The following is a 26,617-nucleotide window of genomic DNA, read 5'->3' as shown; positions in this document are numbered from 1 at the left end:
GCTAAAAATCAAATGCCGTGTAGACGCCGCATTTATTCCAGTTAAAGTTACCACACTGTATATCAATAGGTACCTACTTCATTTTCAATTTCAACATAAATTCGGAAATGTAAGAGATGCAAGGTCGGCTAAATTATGGCAAAGCAGCATAATGCAACAAAATGCCTTTTTCAGACCAATGCCGAAGGGATGCGAAGATATCTAAAAAAGCCCAAAATTTGCTACGCCGTTTTTATTTTGTAGATTTTTTCTTTGCGTACCTTATATATGTTTCTTCATTAAAACGTAGTTAATTGATTGGAAATAAATAAATTAGTAAAGTAATTTTCGAACGTCCCTTGGTTTTCATAAATCAGTTCGGTTTTTAATATCATTAGACACACAATTTGTGGGTGATTACAATTAGATTCGCGAAAATAAAACAATAAAAATCTTATAATGGGAAAAGCTTCACTTTTATTATATATTATTAAGATAATAATTCGTAATATACTGGGTATAAAACCATGACACTTCTATCCCATATCTTAATTTGTTTAAAAGCCGAAAAAACAATTGTCACTGTGAAATATAATGAAAATTCTTAGTTTAGCAAATAGGAAAGTATTACGAAAAATAACCACTTTAGGAAACTACGTATGATTTGGTTATTACTTGTCCACTCTGTATATCGAATGCGAATTCATTTAAAATCCATGTAATAAAACATTACTATGGGCGACGTAACGTAACGTAATTTTCGCTTTCAGTCTTGATATCCAACAAGCGAAGTGGGACATTACCGACTCGGCTCGCTTTCGGTACCATCACTCAAATACTACAACGGAACCAATTTTCAAATTAAAATTCGCGCCGCATTAAAAAATCCATCGGTATTGTCGGTTTGACCTTTCCATTTATTACATTGTAGGAATCGTTATAGCAATTAACGAATTTTAAATAATAAATCAAATCCTACTTCATTTTGCCAGCAGCTGTAGCAGTTCAGCCACATGTTTCGAGCATTAACCAACATTGCTTTTCGGGTTTTATTATGATCAAAAGGTTGATTTCAATCAGATTTCATGCAAATTGCCGTTATTAGTGTCGGACGCTTAATATTGACAAATAGGCAAGACACTACTTGGAAATCACATGGTAAACATATTCAGTTGCCAGTTTTTGGAAAGCGGTAGTGAGGGGAAAATGAGGACGGCGTAAGTTTTTTCCAAATATTGACATTAACATCATACGGGATATAGGGGGGAGAGCTAACACGTAAAGGGGATAAATGCATTAGTGCGAACCAAATTCGCCAGTAATTCACTTGTGATTGAGAGAAGTAGCTTAAATGTTTGAAAGAAGTTAAATGCCTTTTCCAATTCAAGCTCTTTTCGTTCGTAAGATAGTAATGCACATACAGGGTGTTCTTTTAAAAGTTAAAAAAATACTACTATTTAATCAAAATAAATATATGTATATATTTTTTGATTAGACAGAAGGATTGTTATGAGTTTTAAAACAGGACGTGCGTTGCAAAATTTTTTTAGAAAACCAAATCTCAAAAATTGGACAAAAATCAAGGACAACTCAAGGCAGCAAAGCGTCTAATAAAAAAATCGTTCAAATAAAAGATATTCCTTTTTCGAAGATCTACAAGGATCTGTGGGAGAATACGGGGTCGCCTCGTGAAAAGAAAAGTCGCCCTTGAAATGACCTTAAAGTGACGTTTTGGCTAAAAGTCACTGTCTTCATGACGCGTCCCCCCTCTCTTTACCGGAAAAATTCCGTTTGAAACTCTTTCATGAAACGCACCGCTTTTGAGCAATACTTAATCACAGCTTTGAATGGAACACCCTGTATATCTATAATTAGAATAGACCTCACAACCGCATTGAAACATTGATAATAAAAATTAAATTTAAGTAAGTATTGTCATTAAAGCGCACTTCTGTGAATCAATTGTTAGATTGGTTTGTTGGCTGTTATTAACAGTTTTATTAAAGAATTTGCTTTTCGCAAAATATGAATTAAATTCAATTAGTATGGATTCGCCTCTACTCTGCTCTAACGCAGTAATATAAACGCGTTTCTCGGGCGCTCCATTCAAAATTAGCAAAGTTTCACGATGAGGGATAATACGATTTGGAAATCTTCTTGGGGGTTCTTCGACGAATAGCAATATCAACTTGTTCGAATTACCACAAAGGAAAATGAGATACACCAAAAATTTGCAAACTGCATAAACTCGAATGACGTCAGATTTGCGTGGTCCTTTACTAGGGTAAGGCAGATCATTTCTTTTTGCTGGATGCGATTGGTGCCCACATCAAATCATAATTTTCTTCTCAATAACGAACGGTTTATCGGAAAATTTACGAGAGAATAAAAAAATATAAAATTAAATTCACCATTATATTGTTAAAATTTCGTTGCGAATTAGAGTGGGATCAAGAAAACTCATATAATTTTAAGGACGTTTCACCCCCAAATCGCACTTCGTCAGTCGCTTAAAATTTTCGACAAAAGAAAGGGCCGATGAATCGAAAGCATTTCCTGAATGCGGTTATTCCAGGATAAAACTTTGCTGAAATACAGAATTTTCTCAAAATTTTTCATTCGTCTTCTGAAGCCGACATCTCAGTCACCCCAAGCGTCACAAAACAACTATAAAACCTGACACGTTTCGCGGTTCTATACACGCATCTAGTATAACATAATTTACATTGACGATATGTTAACGGCAGTATATAGAAGGCTAGTTGCAGATAGTGGATCTATTTTTAACAATAAATTAACCATGTCGGTCAAGGTAAAATTCCAAAAAAAAGCTTTTTACCTCACTATCACCTGAGAAAGCGCAAATAAATCTACCGTCAGACTTACAATTCGGAATTAAAGCAATTTCATTAACGTATCGCTGGAGTCGTGATAGGGTAATGCGAAATTAATCGTCACATCCCAGGACCGACTCGTCTAACAATTACATAATATTATCTGTTTGCTTTACAGCCATAAAACAAGATCTTTTAATAGATCGTTTCGTTCTGTAAATAAAAGATATTTTTTTCCAGAATTTCAAAACGCAAAATGGTAATCTTTGGCGTGGCCGCTTTGGTAATCGTAGCCTTGGTCGTGGCCTTATTATGGATATTTTTCATCGGGAAAAACCACCCATTCACCGGAGCTGTAATTACGAATGGATACGGATGTTCTGACATCGGAAAGTAACATTACCATTCTCCTTTTGACTCGATCAGAGCTAATTCGCGTGAATTTAGATCGATATTCGCTAAAGGGGGATCGGTGGCAGATGCGGCAATAGCCACCCTCTTCTGCGAAGGAGTTTCCATGCCTCAAAGCATGGGATTGGGGGGAGGATTTTTGCTCACAATCTATAAGAAGGAAACCGGTGAAGTAATGAGTTTAAATGCGCGCGAAACCGCACCTTTGGACGCCAATGAAACCATGTTCAATGGCGATTCCAATCTCTCACAAAAAGGCCTGTCGTGACGAAACACAAATCCGAGAAAATATCTAAAAACAATTTTTTTTTTTTTAGGTGGCTTGGCAGTGGCGGTGCCAGGGGAATTGAAAGGGTATTGGTACCTTCACAAAAAGTACGGTTCCCTGCCTTGGAGAACTTTGGTAGAACCGACTATCGATTTATGTAAAAACGGCATTTATGTGACGAAATTTTTAGAGCGCACTTTCAAAGGAAAGCTTGATTTGTTATACAGAGATCCAATTCTAAGGTACGGAATGTTATTGTGGTTCGATACTCTTAAGATTTGGTTACTTTTACCGATTTCGCTTAACGAGATTCGTTCAATAAGTAGACACCAAATACCTCACTAATTGGGAGGATCGTTTTTGAATTCTCCGTATAATTTGCTCTGATTGACTGTTTAATTCGAAAAAGTGGCAGGCACAAAGCTGCTTAAGCCATCTGCAGGCCTCAAAGACCTTCACGCCTCCCTTAAACGGAATTAAAGCGGTTCCATTGATCATGAAGGTTGAGAGTCTACTAAGCTGTAATTGTGACATCGTTTTTTGGGGTCACTTCGCCTTTCCTCATCAAACTTCTTTCGGGGTCTACTTCCATATGACCTTTTTGGGGTGGAAAAAGCTAAATAATGATTACCTAAAGTTTACCTGCACACCTACTTAACTAACCGCCCGTTTAAAAAATATGTAAAATAGAGAGTCCTTTATCGACCCGGACACAAACAAAACATACCGAGAAGGACAGTACGTAAAACGAGCAAGACTGGCTAAATCCCTAGAGCTCATCGCTGCGGAGGGGGCTGATGCCCTTTATAGCAGAAACGGGTCATTGGTTGAAGGTTTTGTCAAAGATGTCCAGGAAAACGGGGGAATCATCAAAACCGACGACCTCCTCCAATACGAGTAAGTGCTAGATGTCACCTCACTGGGAATCTAAACTAACCACGGACATGTTCTAGACCTGTGTGGCAAGAACCAATACAAGCCCCCTTGAGCGGTAATCACACCCTACTTACCACGCCATTGCCAGGTTCCGGAGTTGTATTAACGTTCATATTGAATATCCTGGACGGGTTCTTAGATTTGAGCGATTTGTTTAATATACGAGATTTCCAGAGAATAGTCGAAACGTTCAAGTTTGCTTATGGACACCGGACGTTGCTGGGCGATGATAGATTTGTAGATGTCGCAGAGGTATGGAGATTAAGAAGCTGTCGATCTTTGCTGATTATCCACTGTGGTGCAGGAAATTAGAAATCTCACCTCAAAAGCATTCGCCAAGGAAATTCGAACGAAAATAAGTGACACGACAACACGTCAGGACGTTACATATTACGGTGCAGAGGCCGAAATTGTGGAGGATCATGGAACTGCGCAAATTTCCATCCTTGCCCCTAATGGAGATGCTATTTCGGTTACAAGTACCATAAATTTCGTGTAAGGAAAGATTCATTTATTTTTATTTTAAGGGGGAGGCGGCTCTTTTCACACTGATAATCTACGGCTAAATCCAACCCCCCGTTTTCGTAGATTTGGAGCGGGTTTCGCCTCAAGCTCAACGGGAATCATTATGAATAACGAAATGGACGACTTTTCATCTCCGGATATAACTAGCGGTTTCAACATCCCTCCGTCCAAAAGTAACTTTATTGCACCAGGGAAACGACCGCTTTCCTCGATGGTTCCGTCCATTATTTTGAAAGACAGGGACGTGGTGTTGGTAACGGGAGCAGCCGGAGGTACCAAAATTACCACAGTTGTCGCATCTGTAAGTTTTTCCGCATTACTCGTGTAGTTAAGATCCGTGTTCATTATTATTTAATTTTTAGCTAATATACAAACATCTTTGGTTTAATATAAATTTATCAGAAGCAACGTCCCAGAAGCGAATTCATCATCAGCTGTTTCCGATGATGATCGAATATGAAGAGGGATTTGATTTAGCGGTATGAGTATTTTTTTTGTTTAAACAATGTCCGATATAGAGCACCTTTCGCACACGTTGAGTGTTAGCGAGCGCGAGCAAAAGGCAATTACGCAATGATTGATAAGTGCGAGAGAGATGAGCTACCGTCGTGGACTTGCAAGCAGTCCGTCCTAGTCAGAGGACGAATCATTACGCAGGACGTGCCAAATAATGTTCATAGAGAATTCCACTTCGTTTAGCACGAGGGGGTGATCGGTTTGAGCACGCTCTGTATACCTCGTTTTTAGAAAAGATAAATTTTCTAGCAGCTGCGGTTTATAATCTTAATGACGTTAATTTATTATAAAAATAAAACGGAATTTATGCAGGTAATTTGTGTTCTCTAAAAACACATGCAGTATACGACAAAATTAAATTGACTATGGATTAATAAAAAAAGTAAATAATTTAACAAGGAAATATTAAATTTTTCTATAATGTATTGTTCAAATAGCCACTATCTATTTGAATTTAAATTATAATGCTATTTACCTACCATTAAATAAAAATAGTAAATGGTCTAAAAATATTATGTACAATTTTTGCGACAACATTAAATCGACCTAAAAAAATATATACAAAATCGTGGCCAAATCTAATATACAAAACACAATTTTAGTATTTAACGCGAATAACTGATCTTTGTTGGTGATGATCTTTAGTCGAATTTTATTCTCTACTGTTTTCCGAAGGTTCTCTATTGGACTGGGATCTGGGGATTGAGCAGGCCACGTTAAAACATTAATTTTGCGATCGACAAGTCATTCCTTAACCAATTTGGCGATCATTATCATGCTGGAAAATAAATTTAACAGACACTTCCCACTCTGCAAACGGAAACATCGCATTTTCCAATATATTACAATAGATAGATCGATCCGTGTTTCCGCTTATTTTGTGAATAGGACCCACGCCGAATCCAGAAAAACTGCTCCACGCCATCGCGTTCCCTCCTCCATGTTTTATTGTGGGCGAAACACACTGGAGGTGTAATTTTTGGTTAACTGGGCGATGAACAAATGGCGAACCATCACATTTAAATAAATAAAATTTTGATTCATCGCTAAATAAAATTTCCTTCCAGCCCCCGCTCTCCAATTTGAATATTGCTTAGCAGATACTATTCTTGCTTGCCTATTCTTCCTGGATAGTGCAGGTTTTTTTAATGGCCTTTTTCCTGGAAATTCAGCTTTTATCAACCGTCATTGAATTGTTCTGGATGACACATTACAGTTCACTAATTCGGCTGGAATTTCGGATGCTGATAACCATGGATTTTTCTGGCTCAATTTTTTTTACTCGACGACCCATCGTTTTTGTAGTTTTTTTTTCTTTGACTACCCAGTTTTAGGTTCACTGCACAACCATAAAACCAAAATTTTTTAATAATAACTGGAACGACTTGTTTCGACACGTTACATTGTTCAATTGTGAATATTTAATTTCTTTCGGCTTTATAAGTTTGAATAATTTTCTCTTTGAGACCTACAGAAAGACGTTTTCCACTGGGTATTTTAGAGAGCGTGCAGAATCAACGCGCAATTTTCCGACGGCGAATTCCAAGAAAATATGGAAAAGCTAAAATGATCAATTTAATTTTGTTGCACAACAACTTGCAGACTTTTAAACATTCGCAAATATTTATTGAATCGAACCCAATAACGTACTTTTTCATTCGAAACATTCTATTGTTGTTTGTATACACAAGATAAGTAAAGACATTTTAATAAGGAGCTCATACATAAGAAACTTCAGAAGAAATTTCCCAATCAAATTAATTTTGTCTGATATTGTACGCTACATCCGTCCTCCACTTGCGAGGTACTACTTGCAAGTCAACAACGGTAGTTTGTCTCCCTCGCACTTATCGATCCCGTAATTGCCTCTCGCTTGCACTCGCTAAAACTACACGCGTGCAGCAGCGAAACAGCCGCACTGAATTTGACACCTTATAATTGTTAACAGTACCCAGAGATCGTGGCCAATTTGACAGCTATAGGGCACAAATCGAAGTACACGCCCACCGCAGATGGATTTTCTGCAGTCATTTCCGTTTCGGCAAAGGATGGCATTTTTGCCGCATATGATGAGAGGAGAGGGGGATACATCTCATATCTTCAAAACTAAAAAAATCTCTAATAACTGCGAATTCTCGAAATGAATGTCATAACTTTGTATTTTGAGAATTATGGTTTAAGTAACATTCTTAGGTTCGCGTATCTCCTGAAAACGTTTAAATGTTACATTTATATATAGTTTTTTTTTTTATATTAATTGTTTAAATATTCTCATAGATGCGAGCAAATCTTTGAGTTTAACGTGCAAAGATTCAATTACGATTGAGGTGCGTCCTTGTTTAGGTATTTTAACCAATCTTGCGTAGAAATCTAGACAGTGTTTATAGATGCAATACACCGTTTACCTAAGCTTAATCCATTTTTAGCATTGTGATGTTGTATGTTATAATGCTTATTGCAAATATTGGAATAGTTATCTACATTAATTAAAAGTGTGTTATTTATAAGACTTACAAGTTTTGAAAACTTCGGTCGCTGTCTATTAGACCACGATTATTATCCAACTTTTGAACTTGATACTGGCTTTATTTGGTCCTTCCTCCCATATGTGTGCCAATTACAATAAATGCGCGAATGTCCATACGTCCGGTTGGTTCCGGTCCCCGTTGGTGGCAAGGAGGACATGATAATAAGTTTTCCGAATACGTAGTAAACCAAAGATTTATGAAAAATGCGTTTTAGTGAAATAAAGAAAATGAAATAAATCGGGTGTTTCATTTGCTCCGTTTGCGAACGATCATATTAAGCCGCAAACAGAGGGAAAATTATAATCATATTTAGTAGTCATAGGATTTTCCTTTAATTTCCAAAGGGAGATGTATGTTCCTTTGCCATTTTTGAACTTGCAAATTAAGCTCTGTATCTGGTTCCAGAGAACGGAAAAGAACAAAAATCTGTAAAGTATGTTGATTTTTGTCAATAAACATTGATACGGGTAAGACCATTGTACTATTGAATATTTACTTTAATAAAACACGAGGTAATAATAATATTAACATAAACCGGCAAAATCCTTCGATAATACCCGTCTTTTATCATCCTGCCTGGTCGTTTTGGTTCATTAATGAGGATTTTTGTTTATTTTTTGGTACTCCTGATGAAAAGAAGAGTCTTTTTTAAAAACCCTGCATTCCAGTCAGCTAATAATAATTCGAGGCCTTTCGCATTAACGAATTCTTAAATTTTTCTTTTAAAGCAACTAATTATGCTAAACGCGTTGGTAATATAGTGATAAGATAATAATTATCGCAATGAAAAATTTCTAACACGTTTTCAGTGTCACTATTACAATGTACTTTAGTAAGACCAAGTCCATATTTGGAGGAATGAAAAATACCATTTCTTGCAGACAATAAAATTTTTTATTCAATTTGAATTTACAATAACGGAATCATCTGTATCATTAAGCACCAACATGAACAAGTTCAAATCTTTCTCGGTAAGTTTTTCGTTCCGTTTTCGGCAATTGCGGAGTATTGTTTTCCTCTCTGGTACCTGGCTGAATACCGAGAAGTTCCAAAGTACCGCAAATTCAATTATTTATCATTTCAGAGAAACAGAATTTTTAGGACAGTTCCAAACGCAGAATACTTCTTGGCTGGCCTTGGGATTGGTAGCATAATTGGAATTTTAATCATTACACAATTTGGTAGCATCAACCTGCCTGGGAGCTTCTCACTTTTCAAGTGCGTACTTACCCTTAAGTAAAATTTTGTTTAACACTACTTTCGCAAATACAAGTTTGGAGAGAGATGTCCAAGGGTTCTCGGAGATCGGAGGCCACAACGAAAGCGATCACGATAGTTTCACTAATGGGTCGATGGCCCAACAGCTCTACGATGAAGTAAAGGTACTCTGTTGGATTATGACTGGTCCAAAGAACCACGAATCAAAGGCCAAACACGTAAAAGCCACCTGGGGTAAAAGATGCAATTATTTGCTCTTTATGAGCACCAAAGAAGGTGCCTACCCTATAGTTCAATAGAATATCCATGACATGCGAGATCTCAATTCCCTTTTGCTCCAGATCCTTCACTACCATCTGTGGCATTACCTAATGTAATAGAAAACCGAGCCAATTTATGGGGGAAAACCAAAGCAGCGTTCAAATATGCGTATGACAATTATTACGATAAGGTCGACTGGTTTTATAAAGCTGATGATGACACGTAAGCCCTTAGGTTAAATTTTTCTTCTGAACGTAGAACAACCGACAAATGTTTAGCTATACTATTGTCGAGAATATGCGATACATGCTTCACTATCACACAAAATCGGAACCAGTCTACTTTGGGTTCCGCTTCAAACCTATAGTTAAGCAAGGTTATATGAGTGGAGGAGCTGGATATGTGCTTAGCAAAGAGGCGTTAAGGAGATTCATAGAGGTACTTTCATCTTAGGCCATGCAAGCAGTATGTGCATTAATGTCATATTGGCGCCGATGTAATTTTTATGGAAATGAAGCCCGTTTTAATTCATAACATTCGACATGGTGGTTTTAGTGTTACCCAGATGCTGTAGGTAATTGAATCACCGGGTGTGTTATTTGGATTATTAGGGCAGGAAGCTTTTAACGCGAGCTATGCGTTGATAGAGTCAAAATCCAGGCATGACATTTATAGTAGTCAACTTTAAAATTTAATTAGGAACAATAACTAAGTCGTTTATGATGCGACAACATTTTGATTTAAGACCTGAAAAATGTTAGTGGTGCAGACGGTCCACTTTTTCGTCTTCACTTATCGTATCGAAAAACAGCCCTTGAAATAATTTCAAGTGTTCAAACCATCAAATGCGTGATTTATTCCTAATTTACACAATTAAACAAAATTACACCCCAAATGAAAAAAAAAAATTCGTATAGGGCACATTTAGCCGAGTCGCGCTACATTTTAATTCATAATGGAACAAATAGGCCTTAGCCCTATTAGCAGGTAAAAAGTTTCAATATTATTTGTAGGAATCGTTGCCAGATCCAAAGAAATGCAAAAAAGACAATACAGGTGCCGAAGATGCGGAAATGGGCCGATGTTTGGAGGCTGTTGGAGTAACCGCTGGAGATTCAAGAGATAGACAAGGACGCAGCTCCTTTCTTCCCTTATACATCGATAATTTTTTAATTCCAGGAAATCTCGGCAAAGATTTTTGGTTCTGGAGCTACATTTATTATCCTTTTAAAGAAGTATGTTGCGTGGCCTGAATCTTCCACAAGCCAAATAACTATTTTTTAGGGTCTTGAATGCTGTTCAGATAATTTGATCTCCATGCACTACGTAAAACCGGAAAACATGTATCTGTTAGAATATTTAATCTATCACGTAAAACCGTTCGGGTTATCGTATATTCCCAGTTTTGACGTAGTGGTTTTCGGTGATCCCAATAATACTGTGAATTTTACCAAATTGAAAAAGTCTCGACCGGATTCACATTCAACCACCTCGATCATTGAACCTAGAACCAAATTGGCCAAAGTGGAGAAGGTTGCGGAAAAAAAAAAAAAATAAATAGAAAACCCAGTTGGAACGATTACGAGTAAATTTAGATTTAAAATCATTTTCGAAATTAGCATGTATATATATATATATATATATATATATATATATATATATATATATATATATATATGTACATACATGCTATATATATATATATGTACATACATGCTATATATATATACATATAATAAAATCAACTTGCGATGTATTGTTTTATTTGCTACTTAGTAAGAAAAATATTTTGAAACCACTGGTAGTTATAATCCAGTTTGTAAAGATAGTTTTAATTAATTATATACTTTCTACAATCAGAGTGAATGAGTGTTGACTTTATGAAAGGTAATTTCTACTTATAAGTGGTCAGAAAACATAAGTACATGTGTGCACACATACTTTAGTTATAAGTGTGTGTTGAAGTGAGATTACAGATTTAAAGCTAATATACGAGCATGTTTCCTTTTGTCCCATCAAAGGCGATTAGTTCGAAAAAAACCGTGCTCACACAATTTAAGGTCCCAAGATCGTGTTTGAAATTATCTTTCTTGTTAATTATTTAAAATGAAATGATTCATTTTATTTAGAGGTGAAAAAAATTCTAAAAAAAGTGTTGTGTTGGATGAAGTCATTTCGTTCTCTCGTGACTACTGGCGTGACCTAAACACAATACAGAGCACTAGCTGTTAAACTATTGCAGAGTTCTTCTATAGGACAATGCTCGATTTGGGTACTCGCTCCGAGATGGCGCCACAACAAAGAAAAACCTACAAAGGTATACTTAACGTGGTGATGTGTAGATGGCACCACATCAAGTTTGGGGCGATCGCAAAATACGCGAATGTGGCCCACGTGACTGCTCATAGATTGTTATTTTCTTTTGTACTTATAATTTTTGTCACAGGCGAGTAAAACACTGACGTTCCAATTATATTGCAGTCCTCACCAACAATTTTATAAAGAAGTAATGCTAAAAGAAACTGCTGAGTCACAGCGTTTACGTGTTGAATAAAAACCAACGCAATTCAGGAATTTCAAAGAACATACAGGGTTTAGCAAATTGCAATGAGGTTTGAGATGGCCATGCGTACAACCTTCGTACTAATTTATTAAATTCGCACCCACGGCCACCCATTTCTCGGGTTTATTTAGCATTAACCCAATAAAAATTATTTATTATTTTGATTCGAACGTTCTTAAAATGTGGGGATGAATTTACAGCTTACTGGCGCTGGTACTTAAGCAGCTATAAAATTAAAAGGCGCAACTGGTAACGAAAGAAAATGCAAAAATTCGTCTTGAAGTTTTATAAATCTACAGATCTCAATTACCATACATGATTTATAATATGACCTAATGTACATCCATGACCTATAATTTATATTTACAATCCGTATATTATTTATAATGGAAACGTGAATGTGTAATCTCAACGGAAACGGGTTAATCCAGTTAATTCTCTGTCAAGGTGTGCTACTAAATCGCAAAAATAAATCAACTTATGTTCATCAATTGACAAGAAAGTGACCATTTAATCACACAAACAAGGCCGCAAAATGCCGCCTTGCCGTCGACTGTGGCACCTTACAGCCAGCGACTTCTTCACTATATCACTATTTTTGTAAATCAGGAGAAAAATGATGTTTTTGAGGTGGCGCAAAAATAAATTTACTTCGTCCGCTTACTTCATGAACCGCGGTAATAAATTTGATACTTTCTTGCTTTGTGAAACGAATAACTCTTAATATGCTAACAAGAAATTATCATAACGTGGACGATCTCAACATTTTGTCGCATAGGAACGTGTTACGTTATTTTAGTCAGGGAACTAATTAGATAGTCGATTAGTTAAAGTAACATTCCGATGAGTTTTTTTTCTAACTAATTCATGTTAGTGCAGTATCCCCCAAATGAAATACTCAAAACAAAAATCGGCCCATAAGCGTATGAAAAAGTGGCTCCTTTTTAGTTTTAAGTATTACTTATATTATTTCATATAACAAACTTGAGAAAACTGATTTAAAGTGACACAAAATAGAGAGTATCCATGACTAACCATGACTTAAGAGTAATGAATTGGTGTCGTTAGAAAATTCGAAGAATTAAAAAAGATCACTCGTAAAGGTAGTTTCACTAGAGCAGAGTCGTTAGTGGTAGTTTAAACCAATGACAAAAATAAAAATTTTAAAAGAAATATTCTAGAAGTATGACAATATTCAAGTGATGTCGAAATAATTAATATTTCGATGTGGCCGTTGGTTTCAAATAAAATTAGAAACTCCGCATCAGAGGAACTATTTCAATAAGATAGAATATGACCAACTATGGCCGTACACAGGGCAGGCGATTTACCCTGTATAGGCCAATATTTTATCTACAAAATTGCTTCTATGTATGAAAACGGCGGCTTATTGAAATGGACATAGATGAAAAGACAGTTTATTTCTCCGAACTGAAATTTAGTGTACAGGACCAGTCGAAGCGTCTTGGCGATGCGAAATCTGGGGAACATTTTACGTTTTGTCGAATAATCATTATTGAGCTCCCCTCGAAATATACAACAGAAATCCACCACGTCTATACACAAATGCAATCTTGTATACGTAATTGCTAACGACATATCCTTCCATATTCCTTCTTGAAGCTATTATGTCAGCTTATATCACAGAAATACTAGAATGGAGAGGATTTTAAGTTATGAAAAATATCAGTTTATATTCACATTCACAAAAATAGATATACCATTCTTCAAGCCTTTTGCAAGTCAGATGTACCGGAAAATGAAAACCGTTCTATGAATAACAATCAGAATGTTTAATAAAAATTGAAAAACTATTAACATTCATGTCCCGTTTAACAAAATAGAACCTTCAATTTAAATTATCAACAAAACAAACTTGATACAAGCTTTTATTCGTTCAGTCTAGGGTTTCAGTTATGATGCTTTTGGAGCTTAAAAATGGAACCACGAACGTTTTCATCACTTTCCCATAACATTTTCATCACTTTACTCCAAATAAACCACAACAGAATCACAAATCAAAATTCCAACCTTTGATTAACAACCTAAGAAACTATCAAATCTCTAAGTCGAGGCAGTTTGAGTTTTAGCTTTCCTATGATCGTAGTTGACCAGTCGTTGTCCCACTAAATATTTATCGTTCTTAATGTGCTCGTACAAATTCTTGAACTGCCTAATTTGCAAGACGATGGCTACATTAGCCGATCCTAGTAGCAGCAAAAATGGATATAATCGTCGGGCGATAAGATTCCTAAGCTGTAAGTTGCTGACGAACATCGGGACGATAGAGTAGGCTATTACATAGGGCACAGCCAACGCGAAACCTTGGCATACTATCACCGGTAGAGCTAACTCTTTGAAAACAAACTGTAAATTCATGTCTCTGATACCATCCCTGTAGACTCGCTCAATGGCAGCGCGAAGGAACCAATCGGGACCCATCATGGTAACGGCGCAAGCGATTTTCGTGTAAAGGACCCCCAGAGCCCAGTCTTGCCAAATGAACAATATCGGAGTTTGATGGATAGGAACTCGCAAAGGGATTATGACAACCAACTCCAAGAGGAGACCAAAAAGCAGCGGAATAATGCCAAGTAACAACACACTGGCAGCGAAGGTTTTCAAGCCTAAGTAACCCCAATGTCTCAACCTTTCCATCATCGCAGCTCGCCCTTGAGGCAACCAACTGAGGACCAACGTTACGCCTCTGGTAGCCAGCCAACAAAGGTACAAACCACAAGCCGAAGTGTATAATTCGTGAACTTTAACTTCGGTTTTATCGGTAGATGCGGATATTTGGGGACCCGGCGGCGGAGCGCCGACCAACCATAAAGCCATCACGCGACGGCCCAACCACACTGGAACGATTACAGCCACCACGGAGAACAGGACGAGGGACCAGCATACTAGGACTAGCAAAAAAAAGAGTCTGATGTGGAAGAGTTTTGGACGTTCGTAGGGTTGATATCCTGAAAATAAAACATATCAAGTTATTAAAGTGTTGTATCGGTATTTACCAATGACTTACGTACCATGTATCTAATAACACAAAATAAAAACTCACCAGTGGGCGGTTCCATCAGAAACAAAGCCTGATGTGCAGCGCCTAAGCCTTGTCCAGCAACGTTTTCTTGCCGATCCCCATTATTCTCTCTTCTATTTCCATCACTGTTGCTTTGATCCCCCAACAAATATGAATGCAAATCCAGGATCCACGCCATAACCTTGCACCACCATCTAACGAAAGCTTTCAACCAAACTCTCGTATGTGACTGCTCGAGAAGAGCGGGCAGAACCACTTGAAGTAACAAAAGCTCTAAGCTGAGCTCATTCACTCGAGTTTCGTTTGAATTTAAAGATACCGTATATGGTAGGAACGATGGCAAATTCAATTTAATTATTCTGATGGGTAGCCAAAGCATGACCAATACTGCGCTTCCGAAAATTACCGCTGATATAATTAGTTTTCTGATATGCTCCAACACGGGGAGATGGATCATTTCTTGAATTGGACTGAAATCTGGATCGTTAAAATTTCGTAAAAACCACAATACTCCTGGTCGTACAATTTCTCGAAGAAGTAAGATGAAGGAAGCGAAATAATACACATAAACCATACCCACCAGCCAATGAAGGAAAATTGAAGTACCTGGGGCTGCTCTAAAGCTTGCTTCTCGATCTTTTAGAGTAGCTTCAAACATGTTCAAAGAACATATGTCCAACCACCAACCGCACACCAACGGAATAATACCGATTTCTATAACCGACAGCATTGAAACTTTGACAACAACGTAACAAAGCCCCAACATTCTTTTGGCGCTAAGTAATCCTAACCATCCAGATATTCGATGCATTACCAGGAAAAGTATTCCAACGCTGTTATATCCAAGTAAAGTGGTCAACAGACCCTCGAAATGGCTTTCAGCGGCGTATTTTTGAAGGTTGAAGAGACTAAGAGTGAGCACTCCCATATGGTATGGGGCATAGGCGAAAATAATAATAAAAATAGTGTTCAAACTGATCACCCAAAAAACGTGTTCAAGAAACATGAGGGAACCGTCCAAACCTAGAAGACGTTCCCAGGTGATTTCTTCAACGGCGCGATCCCATTCCATGGGAATCCAGTTATTATCTTCACCTACGTTGCCGTCTTGGTTCTGTTGGAACTCCTCTGCTGAAAAATGAAGATAACTTGCAACACTAGACTTATCAGGTCAAATTAATATTTTATGATCATTTAAGTTTTTTTATAACTGCACATTAATTCAAAACGTCTTGTTCAAGGATTAATAAACTCAATAGAAGTATTTCTGACCAATGATATTTAGATAGGCACCTACTATTCAGTATTAAATAGTTTACAAACTGCGTCTACTGTAAATTTATCAACAATTACTTAAATTTAAAAAAATTGGACAGTTTCATTTAAAAATCAATTTTGATGATTGCAGTCCTAGAAAAGTACCATGTTGCATCTTTTCATTGCTGTGTTGCATAAAACACTTTTTTTTATAAATACTTACGTTCTTCTACGGGAACATTGTTCACCACATTTTCCTGTACATCTTCAGGAATATTTTGGAGGGCTTGGGGAGGATTTTCGGCCTCGGGCGCAATGTCGTCGCGTTGCAACCAATCTGGACCTAAATTTAAATATGTAATTGTAATGGTAATTATTAAAACCACTAATCATGCGCCAGCGCAATCAGACACTTGAGTGTAGGTATGAAGTTATAGGAGTGAGTATATAATTCTGTTGACTATCAATAAAATGCATAAATTATTACTTACCCCCACCATGCAGAATTTGTTCTCTTAACCACACCAAACCTGCAAAAGCCAGCAGGGTGCAGCAGACTACAAGACACCCATGAAATATGTCACTTATCACATTTTCACTGGACAACATTTCAAATGGTAAAGTAAGTATGGCATCAACAGTGCCTATAATAGAAAAAATGCAATTGATACAATTATTGGGAAAGATAAATTGCATGCGGAAGCAAACAAAATGTCATGAAGACACAAAAACTGCAAAATCTGTTGTTCATGATGTCATTGATCTGTTGCAATTTTCAAATTATATGCAGTATTTGTTCAATAACAAAATAAATAAATTGGAATAAAGTTAAAAAATGACAAAATTGTTTTAAATAGCTTCCATCAGAGATCAAAATTCATACTATATCTGATACCTATTATGAAATTCAAATTTATGACTTACCAGCAAATAAAGCTCTATAAATTCTACATGCTGTCAAAGGTACCACACCTAACCAAGCTATAGCAACCAAAGTATAATGCAGCCAATATTTGACTGCAGTAGCTACAGATGACAATAAACCAGACAAAAGGTCTTTTACTGGTAGTCTCCTAGGCATATCCGGAGAATAGATAGGGGTAAATGAGAATTTGTGGCCACATAGTTCGCAAAATTCTTTTCTTGAATACCTGTGAACAGAAACTAGATGCAGCAGTGTAATTTAAAACTAAAAAAAAAAGATTTAATTGGAATTAGACAAATTTTGTTTTCAAAGATGTTGTAAGGTACCTAAGTATGCACAAGTAACAAAATACCAATAAATGAAATTGAAATCTCAAGAAAGTTTCTTCCTGGGTCTTGTAATGTGGTGTTGTCTTGTGTGACACAATATCAGTTATTGAATATTTTATTATAAGAGGCCCAATTATGGCCAGAGCCAAGTAGCAGTCAAAATGTAGTTATCAGTAGTTACCACTTTGTATTTAGGTGCCTGTACCATGTCGTGCTTTAGGCTCTGTTATTATCTAAATGGTGATATTAGACATGTATGTATGTAGGGCACTTTATCTGCCGGTTTAATAATTCTGCAGGTTCATGTTTATCATAGGTTCAAAAGTATTGCTTACCTCATCCATTGAACTAGACATTCTTGATGAATCCACTTGATGCTTCCAGTACAAATGCAAGGATGGAACAAAGGACGATCAGAGCCACCTTCTGAACGACATACTCTGCATATATCCCCATTGGACAATTCTTCTGACATGTTGAATTGCAATGAAATGATTGAAATACTAACGGGACGGTATCCCGAATGGACACCTTCTTAACTGTTGACCCTGTGAATAGGGCTCTGCACCCTATGTAATAAATCCTCTTGTCATAGACTTAATAAAACGTCACAGTAACAATAAACAATTGATAACTGTTTGATGAATTGGAATGATAAATTGCCAATATTATTAAATAATTTTGATAAAGTATTGCGTGTCTCTTCTCCATTGAAGGACAAGTTTTAAAATGCAGTTATAGGTAGAAACTTACCGCGAGACTCTAAGGTTCAAAATTTGGGTTGTTGCATTACTCCTTGGAAGGATGGGAAAATTGTTTATTGTATGATTAGATTTCTATTGACTCAAAATTTGTTTCAAAGGGTCAGAAAGTCCTTAGTTTTGAGCGTTTAGTAGTAAACAATATATTTTTTTTGTCAAAAATGTCAATGTCAAAAAAAATAAAGTCATCATTTACTTACTTTGATCACTTACCACTTCGCCAATTGTCATTAGTGATTGGGCGCATTCAAACCTTCGTCACATGCTGTGCAAAATATCTACACAAAAGTGGAACCAGAAAGTGAAACGGAAAGAAGACGTCACCATATACGCGCCGACGCACGATGCATATTTGGCATCAAAATATGGTAATCGGTGGAAAGCCGACATCGCTTAATAGAAGAAATATTCGATTAACGACTAAACTCGGGTGCGTATCGTTCAGTTAACTGCAATCAGCATGCGTTGAACTATCGTTATCCGCATTCGTTAGTTAAAATTATTTGCAATAGTAATACGGTTATTACTTATTTGACAAATTGGAAGTTTATTACTATTAAGCGCGAAAGCATAATTATTTTCTATTTGATTTGGCTAATTTTGCTGTTTCACTCTATAATTTCTTAGCCAATTTTGGGTCTTGAACCGACTTATACCTTGATACCTTGGTCGGAGGCAACAATCTTGGAAATGCTCTCTAGAAAGGAATTCAACTTCTTTTTAAATTCTGTAATAAATGCTCATTTGGGTTCCCGCTAGAGAAGTTTGCAAAGAACAAAACAATCATAAAGTTATTTATTGAATTTAATCCGCTACAAATGCTTTCATATTTGAATAGTTATGTTTGAAAAGGCGTTTAATATAAAAAAGTGATGATAAGCTAGATTAAGCAGAAATAAATATTGAGATCATACTTAAGAGATTTTTCGACGTAAATAAGGCGGTCAACTGAAGTCACCATTCACAACTTCACAGTTAACAGAACAAAGTATTGAACAATACTTAAGATCATGTGGGTAAAGTGTATCACATTTTCGCGTCATTAGATTTTGATTCGTTCTGTATATAGGGTGTTTATTAAACGTAGGGCATACGAAGTTTTGCGCTCTTCGTTAGGAATACAGGCTTATATATATAGTTCTATATCAAAATATTAATCAAACCCTATCCATATCAAGATAAGGATGTTTGGGATGGAAATCTGATCAATGGAAATAGATACAAAGTTGGTTAAATTTGAGAAAAGTTGTGTATTCAAGGGAATAGTTTTACGGTGCAAACAAATGTGCCAAATTTCTGGTGTTTTAGTTATTTAGAATAAAACACAATTTTCGAATCTCTCTTTTATTTTTTTACCATTTTTTCCATAAAAGAATTTGTTATACATATATTACATTCATAAATTCCGACCAATTTTTTTTATCATCTGTGCAATCAGCATTTTAAAATTACACAGAACACCATAGAGTCGTGTAGTTTGTGCTTGATCAGGCCAACAGTTCGGTTTCGATCCTTTAAGGTTTTGGGAAACGTGGTAAAGATGGCGCCAGCGTCACTAGTATGCTTAGAATCGAAGCGGTCGTTGATTGAACAGGCAAAAAAGTCCGGTCTTAAATTCGAACATAGCTTCTGCTACATGTTCAACGATTTTCTTTTTTAAATTTCTCCGGAGGGGTGATAATCATTTCGCCCCGTTTTAAATAAATGAAAGTAAATATGTTCAAGCGGACATTTCAAAATCCTGCAATGTCTGCGTACATAGTTTAATGCCTGATTACGACTGGGGTCAACGAACTCAGTAGTTTTAATTTTTTTAATTTATGAATAATCGGTATGTGATCGTTATGTATCACCAACTTCCCCTAAGTTTTTGAGTTTCTCACGAATTAAACTTATTTTAATTCAGATGAAAAGGACATTAGGCAAAGGATTTTTGATGTATCGTTATTAAAGTGCAAATTAGAATTATCAACACATTAGTGTCAAATAAGAGAATGCAGCTGCATCGGTTTTTGCTGATCAGCGTCTTTTTGCCTTTATTGATTAAATTCAATGTTTACACGACAGCTATGGTTTATAGACGTAAAATTTCTGATCATAACTTCCCTAATCACTATGGAATCATAACATCATCGACGTCGTTTTACTTGGTATTTATTTTCATAGAAACCATAAATAAAAAAGCAATGGAAATGACATTGTGACTTATTAATTCACTAAGTAAATAATTAGTCCTATACAATACCATAATTAACGTATCGTTTTAGAAAAAAAGCGAGAAAATGTATTTTACAGCCATTGAATATACTCAAAAAGTCGTTTAAAGCTTGTAGTAGATAAAATCATTTCGAGCAACAAAGCTTGTTATTTTTTATTCTCGATTCTTTCTTAATCACTTACAATCCAAATTTAAAATAGTACAGGCCAGTTTGCAAGCCGTTGGGTTAAAATCTAAAGTCAGTTCTTTAAAATAGTGCCTAAATCTATTTTGCCTCTTAGTATTGGAACTCGCTCGTTTTTCTTCAAGTCTAGTTATTCCTCGGAGTGCTGGCAAATAATCTAAAGACACAGATTTCCTTTCTAAAGTGTTTGATATCGGCAACGACCTTTTGAGATAGTGTTCGCACAAATGTATATCGGCTCGCCATCTAAAAATATAAGCGTCGGTCTTAAATAATTCCCCTTTACTCGAAAATCTAAGAAAACTATTAACAAAATTGAGGTAATTTTTGGCAAAAATCAGTCTTTATGGTATTCTCTCTAACCGTTCTCTCACACATACATATTTGCAATATAAGTAAAAAGAGGATCGTCTCAGGTTAATGTTTTTCCAACTTTTTAAATTGCAAGAAAATAATATAAAGGTGTTTAGAAGTTCCCATAAGATCTCTGACAATTTTGAATTCACTGAAAAGTTTGAATGCGTCTTTAAATACTTTGAACCCTTACCTCCTTTCACTGGCGTCAGGAAGCGACATATTTATACCATAACTCGTACCCTCTATTTTCTCATAACACTCTATACAACCATTTAACAAACTATGTGAAATATCCTCACTCAAACTATCTTGCAATGTAACATAGTCTTCTCTCCTTTCAGATAATTCTATGGAATTTGAAACATCAAAATGCCAACTTTGGACAGTAGGTTCATTTGAACTGTGCATTCCCGTATTCCTTAGCAGGCAATCAGACAAGATCAAAGCATCATAGATTTGCATAGCTGATCTTAATTTCAGTCTGCTAACTTCGCTGCTTTTCTCAGGTATATATTTTGCCGTTTTTAATGGGAGTCCTTTCTGTCTCATTAAGCGCTCAGAAGCGTTGCTTTGAGAGTTTAAAATATTGGGGAGGTTCCACCAAATAGTGCCTAAATTTGTTTTTTCTGGTAAACAGAATTCCTTGTGAACTCGAAATATTTCAAAGCTGCCAAGGCAATTTTTGTGCATGAAATATTCGGTGTTGTCGTACTCATCTTCCTTGACTTCCACCTTTAATTGTGAAAATTTACATTAATAATACAAATCCAATCTCGTATTTTGGAATAATTTACCTTTAATTCATCATCTGCAGCTTCTAAATCACAATCCACAACTGGCTCGCTGGTCTCCGTTTTAATTGGAAACACTCTGGATTTGTCCCGCTGACCCCCGCTTTGACACCAAAACTGCACCTCTAATAAAGTTTTCCTAATGTCCCCTTTGTTATACTCCAGTAAATTCCCAAGATGCCCTTTATCTACTAACATTCCTTCTACCAAGCAAACTATTTGCAACCAAACGGCCAAATACTGCATGGATAAACGTTGGAAAGACACGCATTCGTATTGGCTGATAAATTTTTGAACATGAGGAGGTGAATTGTCTGTTGTGGTTAAAATTATTGGTCTTTTGCTTGTCATTATTAGTTGAAAAAGTGAGGATAAGAATCCTTCATCTTGTTCAAAGATTAAGTCGATGTCTTCTATCAGCAATATACACATTTTTTTACTGCCTTTTGGGGCGAATTTATCATCCTTTTCGTTGGATTGGTTTGTTGTTTTTAGATCGCTGTTTTTAGATGTTGACATGTTCATTATCTTTGACAAGGCAGGATTTTCGCTCTTTCTGACTTGGTGTGATTGGGTGGCTTCTTGAAGTTCTTGAAGTAGCTTTTTACCTACATGCCAAAGCACCAATTGAATAATAAGGGAAAGTTTTTATTTGTGATAGGAATTAAATATGCATTAAGAATTCTCGTAATATTAATATATACTTATATATTGCAAAAAAAAACAATTTTGAGAGAACTATGCTGTTTAGCAGGAAATAGTTTTTATTGTGTAACAAACCCGAAGCATAAATATTTACAAAAATGATGAAACATACATACCTGTTCTTTTAGTTGAGGCATTAAGCTCCAAAACATTAAGTTTTAACTCATAAGCGGTGGCGTAAACAGCACTAGTTTTTCCACTTCCATTGGGGCCGTGAAGTATCATAGTATTGCCAGGCAGCCTAGAATTGTCTCTAAACAAAAATATATTAGTAGTTCACAATTTTTCAACTTTAAAGAGATAATTTCGAGGAAAGGATATTTAATAAACTATTATTTCATTGGCATTTGGCGAAGAACTAAAAGACAACTTTGACCATATTTGAGAAAAGTTATATTATTGTATAAATGCTCTAATTTAAAAATCTAACAAATCGATTTTTTGGAAAGTTGCTATTTATGTAATTAACTAAGAAATGCATTGTTTTAGATGAAAACTGTAAAGTCCCGCAATATAACTTTAATTGTTGTGGGTTATCGCGTCGCTTATCCTGCAAAATGCCACTCGCTACAAAAAACTACGCGTTTCCTAACTTAGTATTAGATGAGGATGGGGCAAAATTTATAATAATCATCTCACATATATATACATGCTTTCTCACCTGCTATCACAGTCGCTGATCTCAAACTCGGACTCGCTAGTATCAGTGACTCCTTTCCTTGACTTTGCATTGATTTCCTGACTGTAATTTTTCCACATTTCTAACCACTTCTTCAGTTCCTGAACACCATGATAATTCCCTATTATCTCCTGCGTACTCTTAGGCTTATACTTCTCTGGCCACATCTCATGATCCTTTGAAACCACACTTGCCCCTTCATCATTTTCCTTTACTTCACTTTTTCTTCCCAATTTTCTCGAATGTCTTTTAAGATTTTTTTTACTGGAGGTGTTGTGAACAAGAGACTTTCCACTTTTCTCATATACCTGCTTAAATACCTTATAAACTGGATAATTTGGGTTTTGTGTCTTGATTTTGTAAAGAAAACTCTTTAAGTGTTTGACTTTCTTCACTTCAGTGGTTAAATTTATTTCATAAGGGATATTTCGAATTACTAAATTTTCATAATTTTGATGATTGGTATTTACTTGCAATGGTAAGGTTTTTTTATAATTTAATGTTGGTTCTGGAAGATTCCAATATGGGTTGTCACACTTCTGTTGTACATGGCTGATAATAGGGAAATTATCAAAATCTTTCTCTTCTATCCTAAAAGATGTAAGAAAGTGAAAAAATGAACTCTTATTTCAAAAACTAGTAATATCAAATACCTAGTAACATTCACAACAAAACTTACTCACCTTTTACGCTTTTCTATAGTTTTTTTTAATGAATCAGGAATTCCGCTCATCAAAAATTTTTTTCTTGCTTCAATGACCTGGTTGGTAATCTTTGGTTTTAACGTTGCCTTTAAAAAAATGGGTGCCATCTTCGGAGTTGTTTTGATCACACTTATATTGCAGTCGGAACTCGAATCATCTGATAATAACTCAATTTTTTCTATTGAGTCATCTTTATTAGATTTTCTAGATTTTCTCCTTGAAGGAAGCTGATTGTTATGCTTATCTTTTTTAGGCCTGTGTGAGATATTCTTTAAATCACCTGCCATTTCTCTATAATTAATATCATCACGTTTTCTTAATGTCCTTCTAATACTTAATGAATCAATTTCTGTTACTTCATTCACATGCAAATTAACAGTGTTTTTAACCCTTTTTTTAGAACACGTTTCTTGTGTTTTCTCAATACAAAGAAATTTATTATCAATTTGAATCAATTCGTTGCTAGATGAGTTACTTATTGAATCAACTTCAGTAAGTATAGTTCTACCCAACTTTTTTCTTTTTGCAGGTTTAGGCAATTCATCAGTGGAGTCCTCTAGTTTCTTTTTGCTAATCTTATTATTTTTTTTCAAATTATGCTGCCTTTCTTTATTCCCATTTTTTTTACTTTGCGTCGATTCTTTACTATTTGTGTTCGTTCTCAAACAGTCACTTTCCACAAGATTAAAATCTGCTAAAGAATCATTTAACAATGGTCGACTTTGTGGACTTTCCTCATATTCTGATATTAATCTTTTTGGTCCATTTTTTTCGCAACTATCGCTAATGGTGCCTGAAGTTATGCATAGTTTTTGCTTCCGTGTAAACGGGGACTTCCCCTTCTTACCTTGGGGAGTAAACATTTTAATTTTAATTACTTCTTTTATATTCACTTCAGGTTCCTGGTAAATTTCAATGTCTTCCTTATGAATAACTCCTTGAAAGTTAAGTGAATTACTATTTCTCTGCTTCTTTTCTGAAGATTCCACATTTGATGTTACAGTATTTTGAGCATTTTCTCCTACTTTTTCATGGGGTTCCATGTTATCTTTTAAATTACCTAAAACATCATCAACACTACACTTTGACTTTGAGGAGCTGATCTTCCTAATATTTTTTTTTGATTTTGGAACTCTGTTGTTCTCAGCCTGTGGTTTTTCTGCATGTAACAGTCTTTTCAGCCTCTTGGCTCTTTTTTCCAATTTCTGATTAATGCATTGCTCAATATCTTCATCATCTCTCAAGCGTTTGGAAGCCCCCTTTTCGTTAGCCCAAGCCTCAAATAAACTTTTCCTTGCTTTTAATTTACTCTTTTCTTCTGTAGGAGAATTCTCTAATTTGTTAAAAGGTTTGCCTTCAGAGTTGGAGCCAATTATATTATTTCGACTGTTCATTAAAAATTGAAATGCATTTACTTTTGGGGTTACTTTAGACTCATCTAGTTCTTCCAATTTGTTCTTTGCAATTAAGATATGATTGTCCAAATTTGTCTAAAAGAAATAATGTAAATGTAACTAAACAAAACCTTCAACTAAAAAAAACTCTTTTTTATAGGATGAAAACCAATTAATTGGAAAAAACCAGGACAGTTGGTACAGTATTTGGTTTTTACATTTCCACTATAACAAAATATTTTTGAAATCCGTATTTATATAACCTTTTTGCTTCTGTTTAAATTATCCCATATATATCGATTTTATCTGATTCCTTAATTCATTTTTAATAATGTATTGCCAATATTTCCAATTTTTATTAAGCTTTGACTACAAATGTTTGCTATTTACATCACTAACTTGTTTATGGCTAATTTTGGAATGTGTCTGCTATTGTAATTGATATAAATAAATAAATGTTCTAGATACTGATTACATCCTCAACTTTTGCATAAACCAGATCCTAAAAACTCACCTTTACAAATGTATTAATCTCTTCTGCCTGTGACCCAAAATTTGATATACTTTCAAGTGTCTCATTCCCATCTCTTGTAGAGGTTAAGCTTTCGAGGCTTAAACTGTTGCTTTCTTCACTGGTTGTTATTATGCCACTTGTGTTAGGAGATGTCACACTCAACCCAACTGAATGTAACTTTGCGATATTTGTCTCTTTTGCATCTGAAAGTTTCAGACTGTTTCTTTTTTTTTTACTTTTTCGTTGTTTTCCTTTGTCTGTCAAATCATCATCTTTTCTCAACTCTGAATTTGATATCACTTTAGTTTTACTTTCTAATGCGGGTTCCTGAGTGCTGATCGACGGACTAAGATTTGTGGGGCTGCTTGGGTTTATGGTTTTTGAAGGGCTCGAAAAATAGGATGTAATATCTTTCATATTGTCGAGGGTTCAGTAAGAAGGCAAATTAACATGTTTAAGTATCATAGTTTTAAACGTTATGACCGGTCTTTAGTAGCACATAGAACAATGGAATTGGAATACACAATCCTAAACCTAAATTACTTAAATAAAGATTATGATAAGAAAAAACGAAGCAAATATTTATAATATTCCAAAATATATAGGCGCCAATTAATAAACAACTTTTGACTTTTCGAATAATATTGACTTATGACATGTTCATAATTTCCTATACTTCAAGCTGCGACGTAGTCAGAGTACAGAAAGACTTAAAAT

The 26,617-nt window shown here is 35.6% G+C and overlaps 4 protein-coding genes across 7 annotated transcripts; 2 read left to right on the top strand and 2 right to left on the bottom strand.

Moving 5' to 3' along the window:
- Positions 1-763: 763 nt before the first annotated feature.
- LOC136338687 (glutathione hydrolase 1 proenzyme-like) lies at positions 764-8,468 on the top strand. Of its 2 annotated transcripts, none has more exons than XM_066281318.1 (10): positions 764-1,196; positions 3,054-3,206; positions 3,261-3,481; positions 3,542-3,734; positions 4,183-4,389; positions 4,446-4,680; positions 4,733-4,923; positions 5,017-5,254; positions 5,316-5,432; positions 7,418-8,468. In XM_066281318.1, the coding sequence occupies exons 1-10, from the start codon at positions 1,135-1,137 to the stop codon at positions 7,577-7,579; spliced, it is 1,779 nt and encodes a 592-aa protein (XP_066137415.1). In that variant the 5' UTR covers positions 764-1,134; the 3' UTR covers positions 7,580-8,468. The 2 variants fall into 2 exon arrangements, with proteins under 2 accessions (XP_066137415.1, XP_066137416.1); XM_066281319.1 differs by lacking the exon at positions 764-1,196 and adding an exon at positions 2,120-2,263.
- Positions 8,469-8,631: 163 nt separating this feature from the next.
- LOC136351014 (glycoprotein-N-acetylgalactosamine 3-beta-galactosyltransferase 1-like) lies at positions 8,632-11,117 on the top strand. Its single transcript, XM_066303243.1, has 7 exons — positions 8,632-8,968; positions 9,082-9,215; positions 9,271-9,491; positions 9,557-9,698; positions 9,755-9,914; positions 10,490-10,711; positions 10,761-11,117. The coding sequence occupies exons 1-7, from the start codon at positions 8,945-8,947 to the stop codon at positions 11,031-11,033; spliced, it is 1,176 nt and encodes a 391-aa protein (XP_066159340.1). The 5' UTR covers positions 8,632-8,944; the 3' UTR covers positions 11,034-11,117.
- A 1,193-nt stretch (positions 11,118-12,310) lies between these two features.
- Positions 12,311-18,690, bottom strand: LOC136350893 (E3 ubiquitin-protein ligase MARCHF6). Of its 3 annotated transcripts, none has more exons than XM_066303043.1 (7): positions 18,568-18,690; positions 17,929-18,162; positions 17,264-17,490; positions 16,831-16,983; positions 16,563-16,682; positions 15,104-16,213; positions 12,311-15,008 (listed from the first exon to the last, which is right to left on the bottom strand). In XM_066303043.1, exons 2-7 carry the CDS (start codon positions 18,066-18,068, stop codon positions 14,104-14,106), a joined length of 2,655 nt encoding a protein of 884 aa, XP_066159140.1. In that variant the 5' UTR covers positions 18,069-18,162; positions 18,568-18,690; the 3' UTR covers positions 12,311-14,103. The 3 variants fall into 3 exon arrangements, with proteins under 3 accessions (XP_066159140.1, XP_066159139.1, XP_066159141.1); XM_066303042.1 differs by lacking the exon at positions 18,568-18,690 and adding an exon at positions 18,347-18,527; XM_066303044.1 differs by lacking the exon at positions 18,568-18,690 and adding an exon at positions 18,347-18,527 and having other exon boundaries at positions 15,104-16,210.
- A 1,801-nt stretch (positions 18,691-20,491) lies between these two features.
- elg1 (enhanced level of genomic instability 1) lies at positions 20,492-26,598 on the bottom strand. The gene is made up of 7 exons (XM_066281665.1): positions 25,901-26,598; positions 23,972-25,482; positions 23,271-23,879; positions 22,726-22,862; positions 21,908-22,512; positions 21,304-21,845; positions 20,492-21,002 (listed from the first exon to the last, which is right to left on the bottom strand). The coding sequence occupies exons 1-7, from the start codon at positions 26,315-26,317 to the stop codon at positions 20,747-20,749; spliced, it is 4,077 nt and encodes a 1,358-aa protein (XP_066137762.1). The 5' UTR covers positions 26,318-26,598; the 3' UTR covers positions 20,492-20,746.
- Between the last annotated feature and the right edge of the window lie 19 nt (positions 26,599-26,617).

The sequence above is a fragment of the Euwallacea fornicatus genome, chromosome 4 (genome assembly GCF_040115645.1).
Source record: "Euwallacea fornicatus isolate EFF26 chromosome 4, ASM4011564v1, whole genome shotgun sequence".
NCBI lineage: Eukaryota > Metazoa > Arthropoda > Insecta > Coleoptera > Curculionidae > Euwallacea > Euwallacea fornicatus.
This window is presented reverse-complemented; position numbering and strand designations above follow the sequence as displayed.

Bases quoted from the DNA above. Each gene is read 5' to 3' on its own strand.
- LOC136338687 (XM_066281318.1), top strand. From the start codon at position 1,135: ATGGTAAACATATTCAGTTGCCAGTTTTTGGAAAGCGGTAGTGAGGGG. The intron at 1,197-3,053 runs GTAAGTTTTTTC...ATTTTTTTCCAG, and splicing joins GAGGGGAAAATGAGGACGGC to AATTTCAAAACGCAAAATGG. The intron at 5,433-7,417 runs GTATGAGTATTT...AATTGTTAACAG, and splicing joins AAGAGGGATTTGATTTAGCG to TACCCAGAGATCGTGGCCAA.
- LOC136351014 (XM_066303243.1), top strand. From the start codon at position 8,945: ATGAACAAGTTCAAATCTTTCTCG. The intron at 8,969-9,081 runs GTAAGTTTTTCG...TTATCATTTCAG, and splicing joins ACAAGTTCAAATCTTTCTCG to AGAAACAGAATTTTTAGGAC. The intron at 9,699-9,754 runs GTAAGCCCTTAG...ACAAATGTTTAG, and splicing joins TATAAAGCTGATGATGACAC to CTATACTATTGTCGAGAATA.
- LOC136350893 (XM_066303043.1), bottom strand. From the start codon at position 18,068: ATGTCAGAAGAATTGTCCAATGGGGATATATGCAGAGTATGTCGTTCA. The intron at 16,683-16,830 runs GTAAGTAATAAT...ATTTAAATTTAG, and splicing joins ACAAATTCTGCATGGTGGGG to GTCCAGATTGGTTGCAACGC. The intron at 16,214-16,562 runs GTAAGTATTTAT...TTCATTTTTCAG, and splicing joins CAATGTTCCCGTAGAAGAAC to CAGAGGAGTTCCAACAGAAC.
- elg1 (XM_066281665.1), bottom strand. From the start codon at position 26,317: ATGAAAGATATTACATCCTATTTTTCGAGCCCTTCAAAAACCATAAAC. The intron at 22,513-22,725 runs GTATGTATGTTT...TTTGGCATGTAG, and splicing joins TGCCTCAACTAAAAGAACAG to GTAAAAAGCTACTTCAAGAA. The intron at 21,003-21,303 runs GTAAGGGTTCAA...TTATATTTTTAG, and splicing joins CCTGACGCCAGTGAAAGGAG to ATGGCGAGCCGATATACATT.